General features: G+C 38.9%; 1 protein-coding gene and 1 long non-coding RNA gene across 3 annotated transcripts in view; both read left to right on the forward strand.

Annotated features, from left to right (window-relative positions):
* Positions 1–21,403, forward strand: part of st6galnac3 (ST6 (alpha-N-acetyl-neuraminyl-2,3-beta-galactosyl-1,3)-N-acetylgalactosaminide alpha-2,6-sialyltransferase 3) — a 145,217-nt gene extending 123,814 nt beyond the window's left edge. For both annotated transcript variants that reach the window (XM_026206816.1, XM_026206817.1), the window contains exons 4-5: positions 17,001–17,108; positions 21,015–21,403. In XM_026206816.1, the coding sequence (XP_026062601.1) occupies positions 17,001–17,108; positions 21,015–21,204 (298 nt within the window). In that variant the 3' untranslated portion in view covers positions 21,205–21,403. The remainder of the gene's footprint in view (positions 1–17,000; positions 17,109–21,014) is intronic.
* On the forward strand, positions 9,704–10,470 carry LOC113046001 (uncharacterized). Its single transcript, XR_003276049.1, has 3 exons — positions 9,704–9,828; positions 10,050–10,125; positions 10,415–10,470. It is a non-coding gene; the product is annotated as an uncharacterized LOC113046001 (long non-coding RNA).
* Positions 21,404–25,453: the final 4,050 nt, after the last annotated feature.

The raw sequence follows: 25,453 nt of genomic DNA on the forward strand, positions 1-25,453 counted from the left end.
AACCAAATGGAGGTATTGTGTCTGAATATATGCAGCTGTGTTGTCTTGCCTCAAGAATGAGGGCAATACAGAAGTGTAATATGTGACATTTATTGTTAAATCTTAAGAAACTGGATGAAATATTCAGAAAGATATCAGACCACAACTCTGACTAGTGATACATGAAATTAACCCATGCTGGTTTGTCTGGCCAGAGGAGAAATGGACTCCTGACTGAAGCTCGTTTCTCTCAACGATTTTTCTCGATTTCTATCACAGTTGGTGTTGGGTTCCTTGCCACTGTTGCCTTTTGGCTTGCTTAGTTGGGGGCACCTAATATTTGGCAGGTCTGCACAGATACTTTTGGATGAGAACTGAATTGATCTATATAGATAAATTTAACTCATTCCACAATTGAATCTTCGCTAAGACCCTTTAGCTCTAACGATAGACATGTATATAGATAGATAACCTACTAGCGGCTATTTCTATGGGCCAATCTACTTAAAGGTATACTCCACCACAAAATAAAGTTTTTGTCATTAATCACTTACCCCCATGTCTTTCATAACCCGTAAAAGCTTTGTACACAATTTAAGATATTTTGTGTGAAAACTGGGAGGCTTGTGTCTATCCTATTGACTGCCATGTAAATTACACTGTCAAGGTCCAGAAAAGTATGAAAGACATTGTCAGAATAGTCCATCTGCCATCAGTAGTTCAATCTGAATTTTATGAAGCAAAGAGAATATATTTTGTACACAAAGAAAACTAAAATAATGACTTCACCAGCTGACAGGTTTTAGAATGGATATACCTGTACATGACACTTGTAAAAGGTTTTACACTTACATAAACATTACATATTTATATACACATACATATTTATATGGGTCTAGAAATTGTTCCATTTTCTAATATGTATTTAATTCATGTGTTGATATATTTCATTTATTGAAATGTAATATATGTACATATATATTACATTTGTGTATGAGAGCTGCTGGCAGTGGGAAGTAGGCTGAAAAAAAAAACTACCTTTTTGTAGTAAAATCTCAGTCCCAAAAGTTTTTAGTTTTAGTGTTGGTGCCAAGCTTTGTTGTTTGTGCACTGTTCTGATTTTCTGTAATTAAAAGAACAGGAGTTTAAATTAAAAAGAAAGAGAGCAAAGCACAGAGCATTGAGAAAGTGTGTCCAAACAATAGCTAAACAATAAGCAATGTAGACACTTGCCATATTAATACAGAATTTATTTTACAGTCAAAGAAGCCTTGCTCATCCCATTTTAAATGTTAAAGTCTGAACTGTCCATTTTATACCATCATTTAACAGGCGGGTTTAAATGTAGCATTTAATTGCCTTGACAGTCTCTTATGGTTCTCATCAACAGTTGTCAAGTAGTCACAATTCTGCCTCGGGAAAGCGTTGGTCGGAGTCCTCTCAATGCCTAATTGAATCAGACCCTTTCACCCGCTATATTAATGAGTGCACCTGCACATCATGCAATATAATGTGACAGTATAATGTCATTAGAGATAATTAGATCTGCTGACTGTTTGGTTGGAAATAATCAGACTAAAGTGTGTTCAAACACACTGAGTGGACTTTAAATGTACACCGGATGAACCAGGTGCCAAGATGCAGCTCTAGAAAACAAAAGGATATCTGAAACAGATGCCGTGTTGTCACAGTCCATTCTGCTCTTTTATTTAACTAACTGTTTCAGATTCTAATGGCTCAGAGTTTACTTTGTAGTAGTTTAATTGGAACTGAAAGCATAAAGGCATTTGAACATTTTTTTTGCTAAAATTACCCCAATCCTTTCAGGATTTACTTGACTTATTTACTTATGGAGGGTGGGAATAAAATGCAGCTGGGCTTCTAGTCAGAATTGTGCTGACGGCTTCATTCCTCGTATATCGTTTAATACATCTGAGATAACAAGCAGTATACCAGGGGTCGTCAAACTTTTTGGCATGACGTGCCATTTTAAACTTTTCAAAAAAAAATTGAATGACAGATTTACAGTGTGACCGTACTGAATACCACTGTATGTGTGTGTGTGTGACAAGGATATTAATGTGATGCTTTAATTGATAAGCATGTGCACACGCGTGCACACACACACACCACTTGAAAACAGAGATCTGAGATTGCAAAGTGCAAAAAGGAACATTCAGAAGTAACATAAACTTGTCATCACTGCCATGCAACTTTTATTAATCGATACTGAATCACTACATTATATTTCTCAGCAACGAGGAGCATAAAATCAATGTTTTTCAAGCAAGTAAACTGACAGATGCAGACAATTTACATTTCTCTCTCTCTCTCTCTCTCTCTCTTGCGCTCTCTCTCTCTCAAAATGGCCACATTTGAGAAGGTGTTTTTTTTTTTTTGAGCAGTTTGCATCACTGGATATAACTGTCTGCCATTAAACATTTCAATCATAAAATGTATCATTACAAGATGACTAATTTGAAATGATTTGCAAGCTTATCTCACTCTCTTTAATGTTAACAACATTTACGGTGCTGTTAGACCACTGAGGCTTTGATCTTGAGTGCCTAGTATGCAGTGTTGTGCCTGAACGTGTTCATTGAAAGATAGTTCATGAACTTGTTCATATTTTGGGCGAACGTGAACTGAACGTGCTGTATTACTGCCTGATGAACGTTACTGTCAACTCGTTCATTCTGGTGTCTGTGAACGGCACGCTCTCTCAGGTTAACTTCGTTCAATAGGGTGGCAGATTTCTATAGAGCCTTCTAGGCAAAAACCCGGCTAAAACACACCGTAAACGGGTCTTAATATGTAGTGGAAAAACACCCAATCTGGCAACACCAGCCACCAGTGTCGCACTGCCGTCCGCCGCATGCTTGACGTGTCATCAAAAAAAAACCCCAAAAAAACATGGAGGCGACAGCAGCATGTAGCAAGAAGGTGTATGATCATTTAAAAGAATTTTATGATGTTTATGACAAGGTCGGTGAGAATGGGAGACAAACATTAAAGCAACAATGGGGAAATGCTGTCCCCTCAATGCTAATGTAAACCCTGGTTGGATAAGGATTCAAAATTGGATATGAAGATGAAATCTAACGCATAGCTTCATTGTTAAAACACAGGCCCTCACATGATTGTTTGATTGACAGTATTCAATTGAGGTGTTTTGCTATGTTTAATAAACATTGCAGTCATCATTTACTCTTGACATCCGAACTGCTGAAGTGCATTAACCACTAAGCAGCAGTCCAGTCCTTTTTGAAGCAAGACACTTCTGACGCTGTCTGTTGTTCAAGAGTGGCTTGACACAGAGAATGCGACAGCTGAAACTCATGTCTTGCATACAGTACGTCTGTGTGTAAGTGTTCTTGAAGCACTGTCTCCAGCAGCAGTCCACTCTTTGTGAATCTCCCCCACATTTTTGAATGGGTTTTGTTTCATAATCCTCTCCAGGGTGCAGTTATCCCTATTGCTTGTACACTTTTTTTCTACCACATCCTTTCTTTCCCTGCTCCTCTCTATTAATGTGCTTGGACACAGAGCTATGTGAACGGCCAGCCTCTTTTGCAATGACCTTTTGTGTCTTGCCCTCATTGTGCAAAGTGTCAATGGTCGTCTTTTGGACAACTGTCAAGTCAGCAGTCTTCCCCATGATTGTGTAGCCAACAGAATTAGACTGAGAGACCATTTAAAGGCTTTGCAGGTATAATATACAAGTTAATTTTTTTTTAATGGAATTTGTGAAATAAATCAACTTTTGGTGATATTCTAATTATATCCCTAGTATCTGGTTAATTTACTGCAATTTATTTATATGTTGAAATGTATAGGAAAGGCTTTGTGTGAATGTGTCGCACTGCACCTTGGTTTAAAAATACCTTTAAAAGCCTGAAATCTAGCATGTCAACAGCATTGACCCCTATTTCAACTCTAATCCCTTATTTCTTACTGGAGGCTAAAAGGTATTTGTTTTGATTAGTTCTCCAACTTACTGTTTTCATTCTGAATACTCGCTGAGGATTTCTGAGATGTGCTTATCTTTTCATTTATTTGTTATTTCGCTCGATTGCACAAAGTCACTCTGCATAATTTTAGTAAATAAATTCTGCATTGACTCCTCTAGCACCTATCTGACAAATTACTACATGCTTATGGTATTAGGAAATCCATTTCCTCTTTTTTTAGAAGCCACTGTAATTTCAGCTCTTTGTAGAACTTGGCTGAATGTCAACAAAATAGCATAAATGACCTCTCATTATTCGGCGAGTGCTTCCTGAGGCACCGCCATTTGTGTATTCTTGAGAAAGTTCTGTTGAATCAACCGTGTGTCGGGATGGATGGCTTTATAGTCCATGAATTCAAGCGCTGCCGGAAAACTGTATGAATAGGGTGAGGGAATAAAAGTCCTAATGCATGCAAAAGGCCTCATCATTCATTGCCTATTATCACAGATCCTGGAGCCTTTGAAAGAGACATTACCCAGATGGGATGTGAGCAGAATTCAAATATTGAAATTGTTCATTATTTTGCTCACTCATATTCCTCCCTGCAGCAAATGCAGCTACGCCCAGATTAGATTTGTAGTTCAGCAAAGTCAATTTAACCCTTGAAGATTGATTTTAGATCTAAAAACGTAAATTCTTGCTGTCTCCATAAAGTTATTTTTTTGTTTTGATGTGTAAATGATAGGAGCAATACATTTAGCTCACTTTGTTCCCATACAGAACACAAGCCTGCAATGTGACAGATTCCGTCTAAAGCTGTTTTAAACTGAATTTTACTTCTTTTACACATTGGAATACTTAAAAGAAAGGGTGACCTGTTATATGATCTGAATTATGCATTCATAAATATGCAACCAAATTTAACACATGCAATTTTAACTATTATGGATCAGCTACTCACAAGCAAAAATGAATGAATTTAAGTGTTTTTTTTTTGTTTATTCAAATGCAGATAAATTAATTAGAATGAGATGAACCATAATAGCAATGCGACTGTTTCTTATGTCAAATGTTGCCTTAACAATAAGTCACACCCCCTATAAAATACACAAGTTACTCAATAAATTCATAAAAACACATATCTTGTAATATTATAATTCCAATCATTAATCGATTTTTAATCTTTTTACCATATTAAACTGTAAATGAAGATAAGTGGATTACTATTCGAGCCTATTTCAGGTTATTGAATAATAATAAGGAAATGATCCTTGACATGCATTGATCTTAGCATGCCTTAATGCAAAAATCTAAACATAAATTAAATTAATCTACTTAACTTTGCAATAAATCAAATATCCAGAAATATTTTTCTCTACTTTGAATGCACAAGATATCCTCAGATCAGCTGAAACTGACATTTAAGACATTAGATCTATTTCCAACCATGAAAGATGGTAAAATCACGCAATGCTGTTTCTCTGAGCTGATAGAGATCAGAGCATAAGGCTTCAGCTTGTCATAGATTAATGAATATTTCTACTGATGAAATCTGTTCAGTAAGCAATCCAAAGTGGAAAGAGTGAGTAGAGTGATAAATTAGTTAATGCATTGACTCGTCATATTAAACATTTTGTAATTCTACTTGTACAGAAACTCAGTCAAGACTGAATGTACTAATATTTGAGGTCACCTTATTTGTGCATATATTTCTTTTGAGGCTGTTCATTCACTGCTGAGACTGAGCTATTATGACTCATAAAGAGCTTTAGCTATTGAAACTTTATGGAGCACTATTTACAGAATGCACAAACAAATCTTATGTCTGCCTGGGTTTCCTTTGAGAATTCAGTGAGGGTTAAAAACACCCAGGAATATGCCATTGCATGAAGCATGGCGTTTTGATGAATGTATCTCTTACATGAAAGCATCCCTTATGGCTAACTTAACTGTTTTTGCAAAGTGGGCCAAGACATCCTCAATTGGCTACATACTGTACAGTATGTGCCATCGCCTCAAAATGACAGAGGCCTGACCTATGAATATTAATCAAGTTCATCTTAATATTTAGATGTATTGTTTAGATATCAGGTCTGTAGTAATGTTTGCTCATATCCAAGTGAAACGGAAATGTAATAAATGAATACTGTTACAATTATTAAAAGGATAGTTCTTCTAGTTTCTTTCTTCTGCTAAACGCAAAAGAAGATATTTTGAAGAATGGTGACAACCAATGGAAAAACAAAATACCATTGAAATCAATGGCTAACAGCAACATTCTTCAAAATATCTTCTTTTGTGTTTAGCAGAAGAAATGCATTCACACAGGTTTGGAACAACTTGAGAGTAAATTATGACAATTTTCAGCCACTCAAAAATTATTCAGTAATTTGATGGAGGAATTATTTTTTTTGACCAATTCAAGTAACCAGCTGATGTCTTATTTGATCCATTTTGTAGGCAAGCTGCAGCATATAGATGCATGGGTTATAGAGCACGACTGGTTGTACAAGCGTTACACAGTATATGGGGTTCAGGGTTTTAACCTACCTTAATATTAGTTTTTGTTTTAATAAATCAAAATTGTAGCTCTACATCACAACATGTATTCTTGATTTCACTTTAAAGCACACAAACAAGCAATAGAGAAGCAGGAAGCATGTGTGAGAGCTGTGCACGGCAGACAACACTGCTGCTTTCTGTCACGGATGACAACTGCAACGACCACTCAGCAAAATATAAACTCTATAAATTCCATTGCCAGATTGCCTCACAAAACACACTGACAAATTGAAACTCCTGTTAAGCAATTGGAGATGCTTCCTTTGATGTATTCAGTCAGCCATGGCAAAAGACTCCTGTCATGATTGTTAATGACAACTATGGCTGTATAGTGGTTATTTTGATAGTATGTTTGATTCTTGTTTTTATCTTGTCCTGGTGCCTATTTCTGCTGTATCTACACTAAAACAATGAATTCATTACTCGTACTTATTTTTAAAAAAGTTGTTCCACATGGTTTATTTCATTCAAAGTCAGTTATATTGGGTCGGATTAGTTGGTCTTGAGTTGGATTAGGCAAGACTGATGTAATATAGTGAGTTTAATTTAAATACGCTAAATCTTTGTTACACTAAATATTAAGTCTGAAAAAAGCATTGTTTTTCATGTATATTCTACATGATTCTTAAATGAAAGAGAACTGAAATGCAAGAGAACATACAACACAAGTTATTGTTTTAGATATTTTTCTTGATGTGATTGGGCCCCTACTGCATTTTATTTTAAAAGAATGTTACTCATAACTTAATTAAAATGAATCTGTTCATTCACCTAATTTTCTGTACAGATACAGTGTTATTTAAAAAGGTTTACAGTAGTACACAATATTATTTTACCACAGATCCATGGGCGGATTGGGCATCTGGCAATTCTGGCAAAATTCACAAAATTGTCTCGTTGGGCTGCTGTACAATGTGGGCCGGCCCACTGCATATATAAATGAACTATAGTAAATGTACTTAGACCAGGCAAATAGCCTGTGTGGCTCACTTGAGTCAAAAACTGTAATTAATTTAGCACGCTTTGGCTCAGTGCAGTGGCTCAAAAGCGTCAATGTCAAAATGTTTAAAATATCCAATCAAAGGGAAGAAGGGGGGATTTACTGTTCACAGAGGTGAGCTGCGCGGCACTTAAATGCGAGCTGAGGTAAGATAAGTAGCTAAATAAGATGCAAAAATTCTGCAATATTTGTAGGCCAAATATATCATTAATATATTGATAATATGTTGGCCTAAAGTATCATTCTCAAACTTACTCTTGAACATTGTAAATCAGAAGTCTTTCACTTTCAAGTGACGTGATTAGGACATTTATATTAGGCTACAATAAAAATATTATTTGCTATTTCACATGCATTATTTTTACATACACTGGCGGTCAACTGTTTGAAATAATTACGATTATTTATTTATTGTGATCAAAAATACAGTAAAAATAATAACATGAAATATTGCAGTTAAAAATAGTTTTTCTGTTACAGATATTTTAAAATGTAATTTATTTCTGTGATTAAAGCTGAATTTTCATCATCATTACATCAGTCTTCAGTGTTACATGGTTCTTCAGAAATGATTCTAATGTGATGTTATGCTGCTTTTAATGCCAGAAGCCGACCGGTGGGCTCCTCCCTCAACACCCTCAAGCGAAGGTGCAGCGAAGGGGTATTTGGGTATTTGGGTATTTGTCCTAAGTCCACCTCCTCCTGGCGTGGAGACCTGGTGCTTCCTTCCCAGGCCTGTAGGCACTCGTCTAGTCTGACCGGCAGTGTCTATGCGACTTGAGGTGAAGCTGCTTCCGCCTTACAAGCCATGGCATTACTGCAGGTGCACCAGGGTAAGGCACTGAAGGACCTGCACGAGAGGGGTCATGATCCAGCGCTTCTGGAAGAACTCTGAAGCGCCACTGACCTTGCGCTTCGAGCGGAGGTCACCGCGAGTTCACTGGGTCATGCAATGTCCACATTAGTGGTCCAGGGGCGCCATCTTTGGCTGGGTCTGGCAGACATGAGGGACAATGACAAAGTCCAGGTTCTCAATGCCCCTGTGTCCCAGACTGGCCTCTTCGGCGACGCAGTTGAGAGCTTTGCCCAGCAGTTCTCGGATGCCTAAAGGCAGTCTGAGGTGATCCAACACATCCTGCCCCAGCGGGCAGCTGCTGCCTCCACTCGCCCACTGGCCGCAGTGCCCCAGCCTGCTCGTCACTGAGGGCAGCCCCCTGCATCCGCCCCCGCTCACGCGCCACATCTGCAGCAGCTCACCTCACTCATCCTCCTCCTTCACCAGATGACAGCAGCGGATGGTTCAAGAGCATCAACAAAGGCCCCACTCATGCACCCTCTGCCAACCCGTGGAACCAGGTTAGCCCTGCACCCCAAACTCGGACCACACTCTGGCCTGCTCACAAGCCGCCCGACTTGGGTCCCTGTGTTCCACCTATCAGTACAAGGTCCTGCCCTTCGGGCTGTCCCTGTCTCCCCGTGTCTTCACGAAAGTCACGGAGGCAGCTCTGGTTGCTCTTAGAGAGCAGGGTGTTTGCATTCTCAACTACTTAGATGATTGGCTGATACTAGCACAGTCTCGAGATCAGTTGTGCGAGCACAAGGATGTGGTGCTCCTGCACCTGAGCCTGTTGGGCCTTCGGGTCAGCTGGGAAAAAAGCAAATTTCTCTTAGAGGCAGAGGATCGCTTTTCTTGATATGGAGTTGGATTTCTGTCGAACAGACAGCACACCTCACAGAGGAATGTGCACGGTCAGTGCTAGCCTACTTACGTTCAAGAGCAGGACAGCGGTCCCACTGAAACTCTTTCAGAGGCTCCTGGGGCATATGGCGGCCGCAGCGGCACTTACTTGGAAGCACGACACTCACCAGGTCCAAGTTACACTGGCCTATCGCCAAACCCTCACTCCGTGGTCAGATCTTGCATTTCTCCGGGCAGGGGTGTCCCTAGAGCAGATCTCCAGGCATGCTATGGTCTACACGGATGCCTCCACCTCCGGTGCAGTCTCAGGGGTTTGGACGGGCCCGCAGCTGCAGTGGCAAATCAATTGCCTAGAGTTGTTCGAAGCGCACCTTGCCTTGAACCGTCTCAAAGGTCTCTTACAAGGCAAGTGTAACCAGGTTGAAATTATATCTTTACTTTTACGGTTGAAATGTCACCAAATCCTGATGAATATTGTTTTCTAAATGTTTAAGATGTGTTCTATTTCCAATATGTATGTCTGGATGTTGTATTCAGATCATAGTGTTAATACCTGTACTTTCACTTTAAGAGTGTCGCAGGCTTTGTGGCGTCATTCACGCGCTTCTTTCAGTTTGCGCCAGACTAGCTGAGAGGAGGTAATGTGTTATTTTGCTCTTCAGTTTTAAACATTTATTTCGGTTTTGTATGATGCAAACCTTGTTTTATGCATGTATAAATGCAAGTTTTGAGGTTGTGAACATGCAGTTAATGTGTCAACTGAACGTAAACCTTGTAAACAGACATTTTGCAAGCTTTAAAGTAGACATGTTTCCAAGTGCTAGTCTACAAGATTTTCTGTATGTTTATCTGCTAACAGGAGCTTGAGACCTGTATATTGTGTGGAGGAGACTGCATGTGACAGAGCCTTATATTTTTGTTGTTTATTTGTACAGGTATGTGTATAATGTTCATTATAATTCATCTGGCATAGTGTTTACATTGGTTGTATTAAGCATGCAAAAGAAATCCATGTTGTCAACTACATTGAGCATTTTATAATTTATTCAGTTCATTTTCACATTTTTTATTTAAAAGTATTTTTGCTGATAATACTAAGTTTTATCAGTATATGTATATGCAGTTTGCGCCAGACTAGCTGAGAGGAGGAGCTTGAGACCTGTATATTGTGTGGAGGAGACTGCATGTGACAGAGCCTTATATTTTTGTTGTTTATTTGTACAGTCTGCACCAGGCTCGCTGAGAGGAAACAAATTTGCTGTTTCGCCTTTATTAAAAGAGAAACCAGCAGTTGGTCGTGGTCTGTGTCTTTCCTTCATTCAACACAAGAACACAACGCAGTACATAAGAGAGTTAACGGACGTGCATCCAACCTACATAAACTGTTAAAGACAAAGCACGCCCGTTACAATGGTGCCGTGACCTTTCAATTTCTCTTAGAGGCAGAGGATCGCTTTTCTTGATATGGAGTTGGATTTCTGTCGAACAGACAGCACACCACACAGAGGAATGTGCGCGGTCAGTGCTAGCCTACATACGTTCAAGAGCAGGACAGCGGTCCCACTGAAACTCTTTCAGAGGCTCCTGGGGCATATGGCGGCCGCAGCGGCACTTACTTGGAAGCACGACACTCACCAGGTCCAAGTTACACTGGCCTATCGCCAAACCCTCACTCCGTGGTCAGATCTTGCATTTCTCCGGGCAGGGGTGTCCCTAGAGCAGATCTCCAGGCATGCTATGGTCTACACGGATGCCTCCACCACCGGCTGGGGGGCCACGTGCAACGGGCATGCAGTCTCAGGGGTTTGGACGGGCCCGCAGCTGCAGTGGCAAATCAATTGCCTAGAGTTGTTCGAAGCGCACCTTGCCTTGAACCGTCTCAAAGGTCTCTTACAAGGCAAACATGTGCTGGTCTGCACGGTCAACACTGCGATCGTTGCGTACATCAACCGACAAGGTGGTCTGCACTCCCGTTGCATGTCGCAACTCGCCTGCCACCTCCTCCCTTGGAGTCAGAAGGATCTGAGGTCACTTTGTGCTGTTCACATTCCAGGCCTGCTCAATCGTACAGCCGATGAGTTGTCTCGAGCAATGCTCCCGGGAGAATGGCGGTCCAGCTGATTTGGAGGTGGTTCGGAGCCACTCAGGTAGACCTGTTTGCTTCTCCAGAGACCTCTCACTGTCAGTTGTTCTACTCCCTGATCGAGGGAACTCTCGGCACGGACACACTGGCACACAACTGGCCGTGGGACCTACGCAAGTATGTGTTTCCCCCAGTGAGCCTTCTCGCACAGACACTGTGCAAAGTCCAGGAGGACGAGGAGCAAGTCTTTCTAGTAGCGGCGTATTAACCCACATGGACCTGGTTCCCTGAACTAGTGCTCCTCGCGACAGCCTTGGCCAATTCCTCTGAGGAAGGATCTACTGACTCAGAGATGGGGCACCATTTGACACCGGCATCCAGAACTTTGGAAATTTCGTGTCTGGTCCCTGGACGGGACGCGGAGGTTCTAGTTGACCTACCCCAAGAGGTAGTGAACACCATCACTTCGGCAAGAGCACCGTCTACGAGACACGCTTACGCCTTGAAGTGGAACATGTTCGTTGAGTGGTTTTCTTCTCACCGAGAAGACCCCTGAAGATGCACAATTGCGGTCGTGCTGTCCTTTTTGCAGCAAGGGCTGGAACTAAGGCTGTCTCCCTCCACCCTCAAAGTCCAGGTTGCTGCTATTGCTGCATACCATGACCCCGTGAATGGGAAGTCTTTGGGTAAGCATGACCTCATCGTCAGGTTCCATAGAGGGGCCAGGAGGTTAAATACTTCCCGGCCCCCCTCTATACCCTCTTGGGACCTGACTCTAGTGCTTAAATCACTACAGAAGGGCCCATTTGAGCCTTTGCATGTAGTTGAGCTAAACATTTCTTTGCATTGAAAACTCTGCTCCTGCTTGCACTGGCCTCCATCAAGAAGGGGGACCTGCATGCATTTTCTGTCGACGATTCGTGCCTATTCTTCGGGCCGGCTGACTTCCAGGTAATCCTGAGGCCCCAGCCTGGCTACGTGCCCAAGGTTCAAACTGCACCCTTCAAAGACCAAGTGATGAACCTGCAAGTGCTGCCCCTGGAGGAGGCAGACCCAGCCCTGGCTTTCTTTTGTCCCATCTGAGCATTAAGGTGCTATGTAGCCCGGACACAAAGCTTCAGGACCTCAGAACAGCTCTTTGTCTGTTACGGAGGCCGGCAGAAGGGGAGTGCCGTCTCTTATCAGGCTCAGGATGTGCCCTGTCCTTTCAGGTTGCAAGCTCACTCAACTAGAAGTGTTGCATCCTCCTGGGCGCTGACTCGTGGTGCCTTGCTTAAACTGCTCCAGAGTGTCCGTACTGTAGACCCTGTTGAGATCCTCCATCAGCCTAAGCAGCTGGACGCGGCAGAACATCCGGCGCCAGGCCTTCATAATGAATCCGTGAGAACCATGGAAGGCTGGGTTCCATATTGAGACCTAAGCGGTACTCGTATGTGTATAGTCCACGGTATAGTCTTAGAGCCTGTGTTTCCCTGGCAGATTCCTGCCTTCCGAAGAGGGTTTTAATCACCTCAAATTTCTATGTATACTCCTAAATGGATGCTATATGTGTATTTGCCCCCGAGACCTCCTTCGGGAAGGATGGGGCTTCCGCAACATCCTGGCTCCTAGTGGAATGGGTGTTATCCAATCTCACCCAGTGAGGTAGTGCTTTGACAATGGTGAGTGGAGCTACTTGTTCTGAGCCCCGGGCTCCCGGCCTACACCTAATAAGGGTGCAGGCGGCTAGCACAGGGCACTTGAAGGGGCAGCTCCCATGCCGCTTTGATAGGGATCCCATATTGGTCGGTCACCGACGCCATGTTTGCTGTACAGCCGCTGAGCTGCTAGGTCTCTGGCTCGGCTTCTCAGCGAAAACCTGGTATGCATTGCACCTGCTGCCTTCTTATACTCATGCAGTGATCAGTGGCAGCTGGATGCAATAATTGCATGCCAATGTGCATTGGCTCCTTTAGTTTACACGGAAGAGAAGACAATGCTGAATAAAGTCGTAGTTTTTGCTATTTTTAGACCAAAATGTTTTTTCATTGCTTCAAAATATTCTAACTGACCCTCTGATGTCACATGGACTACTTTGATGATGTTTTTCTTACCTTTCTGGACATGGACAGTATACCGTACACACAGTTTCAATGGAGGGACTGAGAGCTCTCGGATTAAATCTAAAATATTTGAAACTTTTTCCGAAGATAAATGGAGGTCTTACTGGTTTGGAACGACATGAGAGTGAGTTATTAATGACATAATTTTCATTTTTGGGTGAACTAATGCTTTAATCACACTATTACCATCATTAAGGACTTTTCGATACATTTTGTAAAAGTATACACAAACGGCAGTGATCAACAGTTTGACGGCAAACAAAAGAATGTCTTCGACAATGCATTTTTACTTTACATGTGTGGCACGATAAATAATTAACTGCACTTGAAGCTTTCAGTAAAAATAAATAAATAAATGAAACACCCAAAACTGTATATGGCATCATAATGAAGACGAGCTATATGTTTATATGTGAAATTCTGGAGGGGACATTGAATAGCGTCACGTGGTGATGTAATGAAGCATTCCATTAATGGATCCACGAACTAAAACATGTCAAATGGGAACATGAAAGGAATATCCTAAAAGCAGATCATGTTAACACTTTAATCATATTATTGTCTTATTCAGAATAAGGCAAATAATTAGATCACTGATGTCTATATACACATAGTCATTGTTATTCTTTATTACCTAGAAACCTTTATTCTTGAATGAATCAGCTATTTAGATGGAGTAATCTGATTGAATAACTCTTTACTGCAACTCTTTTTTAGTTTCATATTGTGAGATTATGATCTGATTTTTCGAAATTAATTTCATTTTTCAATATTTATATATTACATTTTTTTTATCATAAGTTAAACAATCAAAATATTTGTTTTAAAAGCTGCTTTATTGAAAATCTTTTTTCATCAACCACAATATTGACTTTATCTTTTGCAGGGTAATTTCTCAGCCAAAATTTAATTAATTAATCAGCAAATCATGTAATTTATTAGCGTAAAAAATATATATATATTTACTTGACAGCCCTACTAAAAACATGTACAACAGCATTAGCTGAAGCTGGAAAAATTGAAGTTGTGCTGACCAGGTAAAACCACTTAAGAACAGGAGCTGGTACACTTACTACAAGCCTATAATTTACTAGCAACCTGCTGACAGCCTCAGGGTTATTAATAGTTCTAGCCGAAATGAAAGTAAACACAACCTTGCCTTGGAGGAACTGTCTGTCTTCTTTAATGTGTCAGCTAATAATGGCCGTACTTAGTTCCCTCACAAAGATAAATTGGCGCAGCCAACGAGCGCTAGGCAACTCTACCATTCTCCTCTGGCTAAATGAAAAACTCATCCCAAGGGAAGAAATAGTTTAAAACATCTTAGGCAAGCACTGTTCAGCTGTATTAGTCAGCAGAACCGCACCATTAAAAATGAGCTGTTTAGATAAATCAATTAGGTAAAGAATGGCAATGCTTCCCCATTTCCGCAAGATTGGTAAGCAATTATATCACACACTAGTGGCATTGTATAATGTTGGCTTGTGGCTACATATTCCAAATAGTGTTTATTTGAAAGTTTATTCTAGTGTCTTGCCCCATTTTAAAATAAATTACAGATAAACATGATTTTTGGTTGCATTTAAAAAACAAAATGTATTTTATTTTTCAACAGAAAAATAATAATAAAGGGACAGTAAAAAAAATATATAAATTTACTTGGAACACACAAGAAGAGAAGATGCTATAGTGTTAATACAATGAGTCAATGGGATCCACTGTTGTTTCTCATCTCATTAATTTTCATCATGGACAAAACATCCTCAAAATTAACTTAGTTGTGTTTTACAGAAGAAAGAAAGTTATATAGTTTGGGAGCTAAACAATGACTTAATTTACATTTTTGGGTGAACTATCCCTCATTTTTGAAACAAGATATATTTACTCAAGAAGCATCTCTTTAATGCAAGTGTAGTTTATCTTACTGTGTAGGCAGACTTGTTTGAAGTATGAGACAAAAGATACAAAGACAAAATACTCATCAATGGCATGCAGCAGTGAATGCTCTATTCGCTTGTTAAGTCTGACGTCACATAGCAGCGCTTCCGTGTCCAAACGCTCTATCAGTTACCACGAGAAAACAACAAAAGGTGCTAATATAAACTCACAATGTGATAGAATACTAGCGAAAAAGTTATAATCTTAACCTTTAACTCCATACCGAAGTCCCAGATAGGCAGCCAATGAAAATATGAATATAAAAAATATATATATAAATTATTTGTGTTTGGGACGCTGTGAGCACGGAGACTGTAGTGTATACCGTAAGTTTGAAGGCATTTAACTTAAATGATTGATATGAATAAACAGTGCTTATAAAAGGCTGCTGAGGTCGTATTCTCAAGTGAAGCGAGTTGAGGCTTGGACCCGGAAACAGCACTTCTTACGTTGGGAATATCTATGAAAAGTCAGCAAATTGCTTTTTCAAACTAAAAACTGCTGTTGCTGCCAGATCACAATTATCAAAAATCAAAATGTATTTGATGCAAACAACTCAAATAAGTCAAATAAACAAAAGAAATCATATACATACAGTTTCTTGCACATACCAATCATTTCTCTTCATAAGACCTAAGCCACAGGTGCTTCATTTTCCTTTTACTGCATATACATTTTCTTGACTCTCAAGTGCAGGTAACCGCTGACCTGCAGTTATAAATCATCATGGGCCATGGTTCCAACTAATAGTCTTCTTTACAGGTAAATAAAAAAAAAAAGGTAAACTAACAGCATATTTTCAATTTTGGTTAACTTTGGGCCGGTTTATCACATAAAGCTGTTTTATTGCTTCTAAATACTTGGAATATATCACAGAGGTTATATGCACTATTTTGTGATGTTTTCCTTTGTTGAATTTTATTGAGGTTTTCAAAAGATCCATGAACATTCTTTAAAATTTATCATTTTTCACACCACACAAAAAATAACATCATATGGGTTTGAAGCAAATCATGACTGAATTTTATCCCTTTAGGTGTTTCCAGTTTTAGAGAAGCCGTCATTAAGGGGTTTTGTGTTCTGTTGAACATTGTCTCAGAGACTGTATGAATGGCAATTTAAAGCTGCAGGGGAGGGTTGATGGCTGGCAATTAATGCCTATACTTTGAAAGCAGGTCTGATCTTTCTGATGAAATCAGTGTTCTTTACAAAGCGCCTGGGAAATGGATTTTTCCACAGGTGCCAATAGCTTCTCTAAATGGCCACGTGCTCTAATATGTCTTGATGATTGATCATTTTCCTGAACACTGTGGGGGAGAGTTGCAGGGAATATAAGCATCAAGACTGTGTGATGGAGGTGCTGAGTCTGTAGAGGTGCTTTTATACAAGTCAAGGGAGTGCATGTGCACTTAAAGTGTGATGGTACTTCAACTTATTTCTGACTTTGAGAATTTAACACAAACTAATTATTTCTTACCTGTGAAGAGAGATGTTTTTGTTCTGTATACAGCAGCTTCTATGTTGTTAGTCCTCACTATAAGCTTCACTTGGTTTATGTTCTATACACAGGTGCTTTATTTTTCTTCTGAAAGAGATATTACAGTATTTTGAGAACTATATTGTAAATTATTTGAATATAGATCACTCAAATGCATGTTCAAATAACATCATGATTTTATGTTGGCAGGATTCAGTCGGGGTCATATCTCAGCACTGGTTGGTTCACACTCATTCTGGCCATGGACATGTGCAAGGAGATCCGAGTCTACGGCATGATCAATGACACATACTGCAAGTAAGACTGACATGCAATCTATTACTTGACAATGGGCTTTAAAGAAGCCTCACCTGTTTCCAGAGTGAAAAAGGACAGCCAAGCTGATACAGAGCAGTGCTGTGGGCTTCTTTTAAACATTGTCCACCCTGCCATAATACAGACATACACGCAAATATATTTGCTTCAGAATTCTTCACTAGTTATCATTTTAGACCATGTATTGTTGCAATATGTTTTAGCACACATTGAACACCAAAAAAAAAATAAAAAATGTCTGAATACAATAGCAGTATGATTTGCTGCATGATAGGAGTAGCACTATAATCAGTTCCATTTAGTGATCAGGTATATCTTTTATATTTGGTTTATTAATTTGAAAATACACTCAGTAGTGTCTCGTTTTGAAGGCTGCGTCCTCCGGAGGTTGCATTCGTCAGTCGCATACATCATTGAAGTTGTCTCGTTTTAGAAATGTAACCATTACATTCCAAAAAAAGAAATTACAGTAATGTATTCCTCAAAATTATAGTTTGTTTTACAATAATTAGTTTTCTGAAATGACACATATTGGATGAAGTACGCAGCCAACAATTGTGACCTTCTGAGGGCACAGGCTACGAATGAAACATTACAAAAACATTACAAAAGTGACAGCTTTTAGAATTTTAAGATCCGGTTAAATTTAAAGGGGTCATATTATGTTTTTCTTAAGATAATTATTTGGTGTATTTGCTGTAACAGAATATGTTGCCATGCTTTAATGTAAAAAAAAAAATAAAAAAACACTGTACATTATACTAGGTCCTCTATGCCCTGCCTCTCTCAAACATGTCATTTTCTACAAAGTTCCTCCTTCCGACAAGCTCAGTCTGCTCTGATTGGTCAACTGATCCAGTGCATTGTGATTGGCTGAATACTGCAAGCACTCGTCGGAAATGTAATTCCCCATTCCATAATCATGAGCATCTTCTTTCAAAATAAATGTAATAATTAATAATGTAATAATGTCCTTAGTTTTACCATAAGTTCAAGCCTGAAAGGGGAACAGAGTGGAGTGACAGACACAGTGATGAAGCTCGTATGTGTTTGCAGTACACAAGCCACGGACGGTTAATACAGTTGACTCCAGTGTGATGTGACTCTGTCTGTCTTTCTCTCTCTCTCTCTCTCTCTCTCACAGACACACACACACACACACACACACACACACACACATGCGCGTACACACACACATACAATAAAAAACTCTGCATTGGAACGTTCAATAGCAAATACTTAAACTAATAACAAAAAATACTTCCAGTAGCAGATTCAGAAACGCCAGATTGTCGTAGCAAAGTCAGAATTACCACCTCTCCTAGGTTCATGAAACGGTCGTCCATAAAATGCATTACTGTTTTGTTGTAAGTAATCTTAAAGATTCCTAAATGCATCTACTTTCGGAAGGCCAAATAAAATGCTTTTACTTTCACCTAGATACACACAGCATCTCCCTGACATGGCTGCTTCAACATTAACTGTGGTTGCTGAAACCAAGCCTCTTTTCTTTGCGTGAACATTTGGGCGGCATTACACAAATATTTCTACATAGTGACATAGACATGTGGGGGCGTGTTTGAATGAGCCGTTTTAGGGGGGCATGGCAAAGTCTTAACTTTGATAAAGAATATCTCTTTGGATTTGAGACTTTAGTCTTTGCATCCTTACAGATCTTCTGTTTGCACCAAGAGCTTGTAACACTTCAAAGAGAATGAAAAAAATTAAATTGCATTATATGACCCCTTTAACTTATTTTGTCTTCTGGGACATCTACCAAGTATGGGAAACTATCATCTGTAGCCTCTGAAGGGCAGTACTAAATGAAAAATTTGATATTTAGGCAAAATAAGAAAAAAGTACACATCTCCATTAGAGCCCGACTGATATATAGTTTTGCCAATATTATCGGCCGATATGAGCCTGTCGCCGATATATATATATATATCGGTATCGGCAAATATGCTGTTGGTATGCACATTTTTTTTTTTACAGAACATATAATGCAGATAAAATGCTTGAAATTGTGTAATTACTTTGTCCAGCAGAGCATGCTCCATAGTTTGCTACTGGAGACCTATATGAATCGCTTTAAAGCTTAAGTTTAAGTTTAGGTTTAAAGCTTTATAGAAAACCATTAAAACTTTGAATGGTCATATCTCCGTAACAGCACAGTGATTCCGAACCAAAGTCAGGGGATCCCTTCAGCTTGAGGAACTCTCTCGAATGCGAATTGAGTTTATATCTAGAGGCCCTCTTTCGAATGAGACCTACCCTGCGTCGATAGGCTCCGGGTTCGGGAGTTGCGGGTTGTTAAATTTGTGGTCCGGCGCCGACTGAACGATCCTGTTATGTACACATTAAATTCAAAGAGCATTAAAGTGCGCGAGACGTGAATTTATATTGTATTTATTTACAGAGGTATTTTATATCACACTTCACTTCACTTTTTTTTAACAAAGTCACAAAGTAATTACTTATTCAAACAAAGTGCCTACTCATAGTGTAAGCAGTTTCAAAAGCTATTGAATGCTTGAATCTGATTAGTTAAAAGAATGTTCAACCAATCAGCGGTGTTTACATTTTTTCATATGACTAAAGTTGTACCTGTCAGGTCTTGACCACATTACATATCCATATCACTTCAGTGTACTGTATGGCCATATACATATTTTTTCAAAGGTCTTTACAGCCTAAAATAATTAGGGGCCCACAACCAGTCTTCGTTACTGTCCACCACTGACCATACTGAATGTTTAAAAATAACTGTTAATTTGGTTAATTTCCATAGTTATTTTATGGACAATTTAATGCACAATCAGAATAAAATGTTTAGACAGATCATGGTGTAAGGTTTTTCTAGATTCGTTAAATTAACAGTATTAAGATTAATGTAGATTAAATATTGATTTAAGTGAAAGTATATTTTGATGGGGAGGTAATAACAAATATTGACCTGGTCAAGTGGTTAGTATTTAGCTGATTATACCTGAAACAATCTTTTCAATAGAACTATTGATTCATTTTCTTTTATTTTTTAAAGAGGAAAGCAAAATAATTTTCTAAAAAAAATTGGCTTGTTTGTTGTCTGGTGTTCTATGCATGTCTCTTGACACTGTGTATTAATAGTTAACTGGTAGCATATAAACCCCTTTACCATGAATCTCACACCATGGTTCCATTTTAATGATAGTGTCCTTAAGAACCTCATGTCCAGCCCCCATCCCACTGCAGATAGACATAGGCAATCAGTGCACTGATGTGATTAGCGTGTCTGTAAAATAGCTATTATAATCTGTTTTCCCAGCCATTTATTCATTCTGCTTTCCCTTTCAAAACAATGAGCAATTTTCATTTCACAGCAACTCCCAGTCACCTATAAAGACTGGCAAATGAGAAAACAGTGGCTACAACAAAGTCATTTTGATGAAAGGCGGTTCAGCTGGGAAGTATCTATTTTAGCATAATGTGCTGAGATGTTGTTGAAATTGACCTCGCTGGATCTCTTGTAATTAAAATTCAACAGGTGCTACTGGGAGAGAAAAATTTAATCTATTTGTGAGGGGGGAAAATGCCTTCTGAGCTTCCATTTCTCCAAAGGAATGCTCTTTAGGGACTCAATTAGAGCTTTGAAAAAAAAGTATCAATGGGTTAAAGCTCTAACACCTTCAAAACTGCTACAGACTTCCCAGTCTTTATTGTGCACAATTCATCTGTGCATTACTGAGGAAAAAATCATCCTAGTTTTTCTGTTATTGTTTTTTTTTCTTCTCTTTCACTCAGAAATATGTAGTCGAAATTTACTGAAATATACTGAAATTGGCACCTTATGGCATGATTTATTGTGATGGAATAAAAAAGTAACATTTATTTATTTTTACATTTTAGATCAGAAGGCTACAGGAAGGTGCCGTACCACTACTATGAAGCAGGAAGTCGTGACGAATGCGCCGAATACCTCTTGCATGAGAGCGCCCCTTATGGTGGACACCGGTTCATTACAGAGAAGGCTGTTTTTGCAAAGTGGGCTAAGACGCACCCTATCAAGTTTTTAAACCCCGAGTGGCAGCTGTCATGACCAGGACTCCCATTGATTCAGAATATCCCTTGATACTACAGCTCTATTGGCTTGTCCCTCCTGCATTGTAAAGTAATACTCACAATGGCTAAACAAATCATTCCAAATGCGATTTCAAATGGAAGTTGTCTAGATTTCAAACAGTGAAGTTAGAATCCTGTCGTGACCATGAGGAGAGGTTTCTAATGAGACTCCTGGTGTGATCAAATAGTGGATTTTGCATGGTCTATTTTATTCTCATCTGGATAATCAAGTAGTGTATGTTTTCCAGACGCACACGTATCGCAGAATAGATCTACAAAGAACGTCACGTCCTTGCTTTAGCTTTCATTACCTTGAAGGGGCTCACTTTAGGGCTGGTTGATATACCAAATTATTTATAAAGTTATATTTCAGTATTTTTCAGCTTTTTGATTATATTTTCTATACATTTTTATTTATGTATTTGCTCTTAAATGGGTTGGCATTTTTGCATTTAAAGACACAAAGAAAGTTGAATGAAAAAAGTGCAAAGTTTAGATTTTTTTTTTAAAGTTACACTTTTTTTAGACTGCTTTTTCACTTAGAAACGATTTCAACTAAACATCCATTGTAGCCCCTTAGATTTAAAAGGATCTAATGACGTTTAGACTTTAGTAATGCTACTAAATAAGATAAAACATTTCTGTTGAAACATTCTCATACACGAGTTTGACAGTCTTTAGAAAAATTTAAAATTAATAGCCAAACCAAAATCACATTATCTAACTGCTGCTTATTTTTATATTTCCTGCATCATAATTGTGCAAATGTGATATATCTTCCAGCCCTAGTTTCATATATTATTATTTTATGCTTATTTTTATTACAATATTATGGTTATTCTTGTCTCATAGACCAGCACTGAACTGAAACAGATCTTAGGAAAACGTCAAAAGTTTTACTTTCATAAAAAAAACCTACAAAAATCATTTTCATTTCAATCAAAGTAAACATTTTTCACTACACCGCTGACATAACTTTGGAAACGTAATATTGAAAGCATCCTTTGAGCAGCTTAATAGGTAATTCAGGAATTTATTATTCCCATTTTTTATTTATTCCCTGAACAAAAGAATTTGTATGCATTTGTTGATCTGAGACTGTAGAATACAAAGTGATATTCTGTTGTTACGTGCCATGACAAGAACACGGCATTGCTTACGATAACTAGGTCTGCTGTTGACAAAACACATGAGGAACGGTTCAGAATGAGTGAATTCAGCTGTCATGACTGTGCCTGTATGAAGTGTAGCATATGTTGACTGTTCAAAGCAACCAATCCTTAATTTTTTATGCCTTATTTGCTTGCTTTTAAAATGACACACCTGTCCACCTCCTGTCAGTATCCTGTATTCCCATGAGATGAACCTACATCATCTCTGTTGCCAGATCAGCAGGTTAATTTGATCAGCTACTGTAGCTAATGTCATACTATGTCGTAGCATCATATAAACCAGCAGACAATGCAGCACCCTTGGGGCTCCCCTACTGCTTCGAGACATCCACTGCGCTTCACCTTGTTTTTTTCCCCATCAAACTAAGCATGCACTCTTTTTGCATGTATATCAAGAACATTCATCATAGCCGATACTGTGCGTAACAAGTTTTCGTATCAGCTTGTGATTCTGACATCATCTGGCAGCTCAGCCCGGACAGCCTTTTTCTTCTAATGCACCACTGCGTGCATGTTTGACCAGCACTGCGGCATCGTGTTAGCACCATCACAGTTTTTTCCCTGGAGAAAATGATGGATGCACTGGCTGTGTGAAGAGAGAATTATATATGGCATGAGAATATGAGACTGAGACACAGAACAGAAGGCAGGTGCCAGTGCTGGAGCAATTTGATGAGATACTGCTCACGCCTCTGGCCAACCTGTTCATTAAAACAATTGATGTCAGCTCAATCTCTCAAAGTACTGACCCAGGATCGTCATTTTCTGGCCTCTGTATTGATTATATTCACCATGTGACATAAACCAGAGCTGGTCAAGTAATGGCGCTTTCATTTTCAATGTATTTTTTATTTTAGCTTCTGTTGTTCATGACTCAGTCATACCTGATGTTCTCACGATATACGCTTCATGACCAAAAGTATGTGGACAATGCAAAAATCATTTTTAGCAGTAATCTTGTCTTCTTTTCCCTTAAAAAAACAAAAACTAAATAGTTTAAGATAATTGTTTTCATATTTTACTTATTATTTTCATATTTGTCTCAGCCTATTAACCCCCCCCCCACCCCATTCTGTTAAAAATGCAGAAAGTTATCCAAGATCAACATTTGAACAAGTACATAACCAGCTAGTGTTTAAAACTATAGGCTTCATTTAGCCCGATTCACAATGGTTAGCTTATAATAATGTTATAAGGGTCATAATTCCAGGACATAGGCTAGAATGTGATTCCGAAGAACAGTAACAGTAAGCCACGCATACTCCTCAAAACATTAGATTCATCCACGCTGGAGTCATGCCAACGCACTACCCATGCAAGGAAGATAATTCGACAAATAGGCAAAACTTATGGACTGCAGCTTTGAGCATAAACCTCATTAAATAAGGTTATATTTATGCTGCCTTCATGTGCTATCGTAGTTAAATATGAGCTTCCTAGTTGGAAATTGGACATAAACAGCTTTAGAGAGGCCTTATATGTCCAATTTTCGACTAGGAAAGTTGTGTTTATGATCATTCCAATAGCACATGAAGGCACCATTGTATCTGAAGCAAGATAAAAATTAGGTTTAAGAAAGGTGTAAGAAAAATACTTACTTACTTGGAATATAGATGCAGGAATTTGCTTCTATTCAGACGCAGGAGCATCTGTGCTGTCAGGTGCTGATGTTGGGTGATGAGGTCTGGCTCACTCAGACTTCCAAAATTAATTCCAGTAGTGTTCAGTGGGATTCGTGTCATGCTTTGTGAAAGCCACTCAAGTTTTTTCATCATCCTTTCTTTTTACACAGTGACAGGAACAGAAAAACAGAAAATTTTCATCTGAGGAAATTGCATGGTTGTATTCTGGTTTTTATTAACTTCATAGTAACGAGTGCAGCTGAAATAGCTACACTTGTTAACTGGAAGTGGGTGTCCACATGCTTATGGTCATGTTGTGTTTTGTATATCAGAACTACGAAAAGAGTGTTCTCTTATCTCAGTCTCATGATCTGCTTGATGCAATCAATGCCTTTCCACAGATCTGCAGCAGCTTTAGCGCTTCAGCACAAGCATGTGAATGTTGACTTTTCACCCAGATGCCGACTGAGTCAAAATTCAGCACATTTTGTGTTTTTGTTTTTGCATCACTTTTGCATTGAGCACGTCCTAATAGTTTGTTTCTTTATTAAATGTCGTATAGTAAGTGCTTTTCTTGAGACTTTTTAAAGGGTGCAAGCTTGAGGTGTACACTTTATATTTTTTTCCTTGCAGCCTGAAGTGTCCTTTTTTACTTGCTTTTATCCTTCATTCCAGTTATTGTATTTTTTCTGCATTTTTTATTTTTTATTTATTTTATTTTTTTTTGCTTATGTCCTCACATAATTAAGGTTTTGGCCATTCACTGCGATCAGAAGTGTCTGCTTTTTTCTCCCTCCAGGTGATGAGTGTTTCCCTCCAATATACAGTGCTTTCCAAAAGTAACGATTCCACTAACAAGGACACAATTGCCATACAATTGGCCTCTAACTGTGACTCATTGAAATTCCTTCCAGATTTTCCTGTTGAGGTGGGGGTTTGTGGGGGGATTTTGAAGTGATCATCTTTCAAATTGTTATTCTGATTGACATAAAAAAATATAGTAAAGCATTACAATTAAGCAAGAATAAATGCTTAGATAAGGTGAAGGTTATTGTCATGTTATGCTGCCAAACAGAACACGGAGGCATGCATAATCAACCGACCAACCAACCCAGGGAACAGGAGGTTGACACACGTACAGGTACATCAGTTGTAGACACGACAGAGACAGACTGCACAAGACTAGGACTTATATACAGGGATGATTGGGTAAACATACTGTAGGTGCATGGGATGATAATCAAACTAATTAACAAAACGAGGACAGGAACATGACCAAATAAGGTAACAGAAACAGTGGCAATACATGACATATACAGTCCATGATCCTGACAGTTATACATATCATAATAGCATGTAAACATTTTTAGCATTTGATTTTTATAGTGGTGTAAACTCGCTATGATGCTAGGTCATTCTAAGCTATCTTGCC

This window comes from Carassius auratus, chromosome 27, assembly GCF_003368295.1.
Source record: "Carassius auratus strain Wakin chromosome 27, ASM336829v1, whole genome shotgun sequence".
NCBI lineage: Eukaryota > Metazoa > Chordata > Actinopteri > Cypriniformes > Cyprinidae > Carassius > Carassius auratus.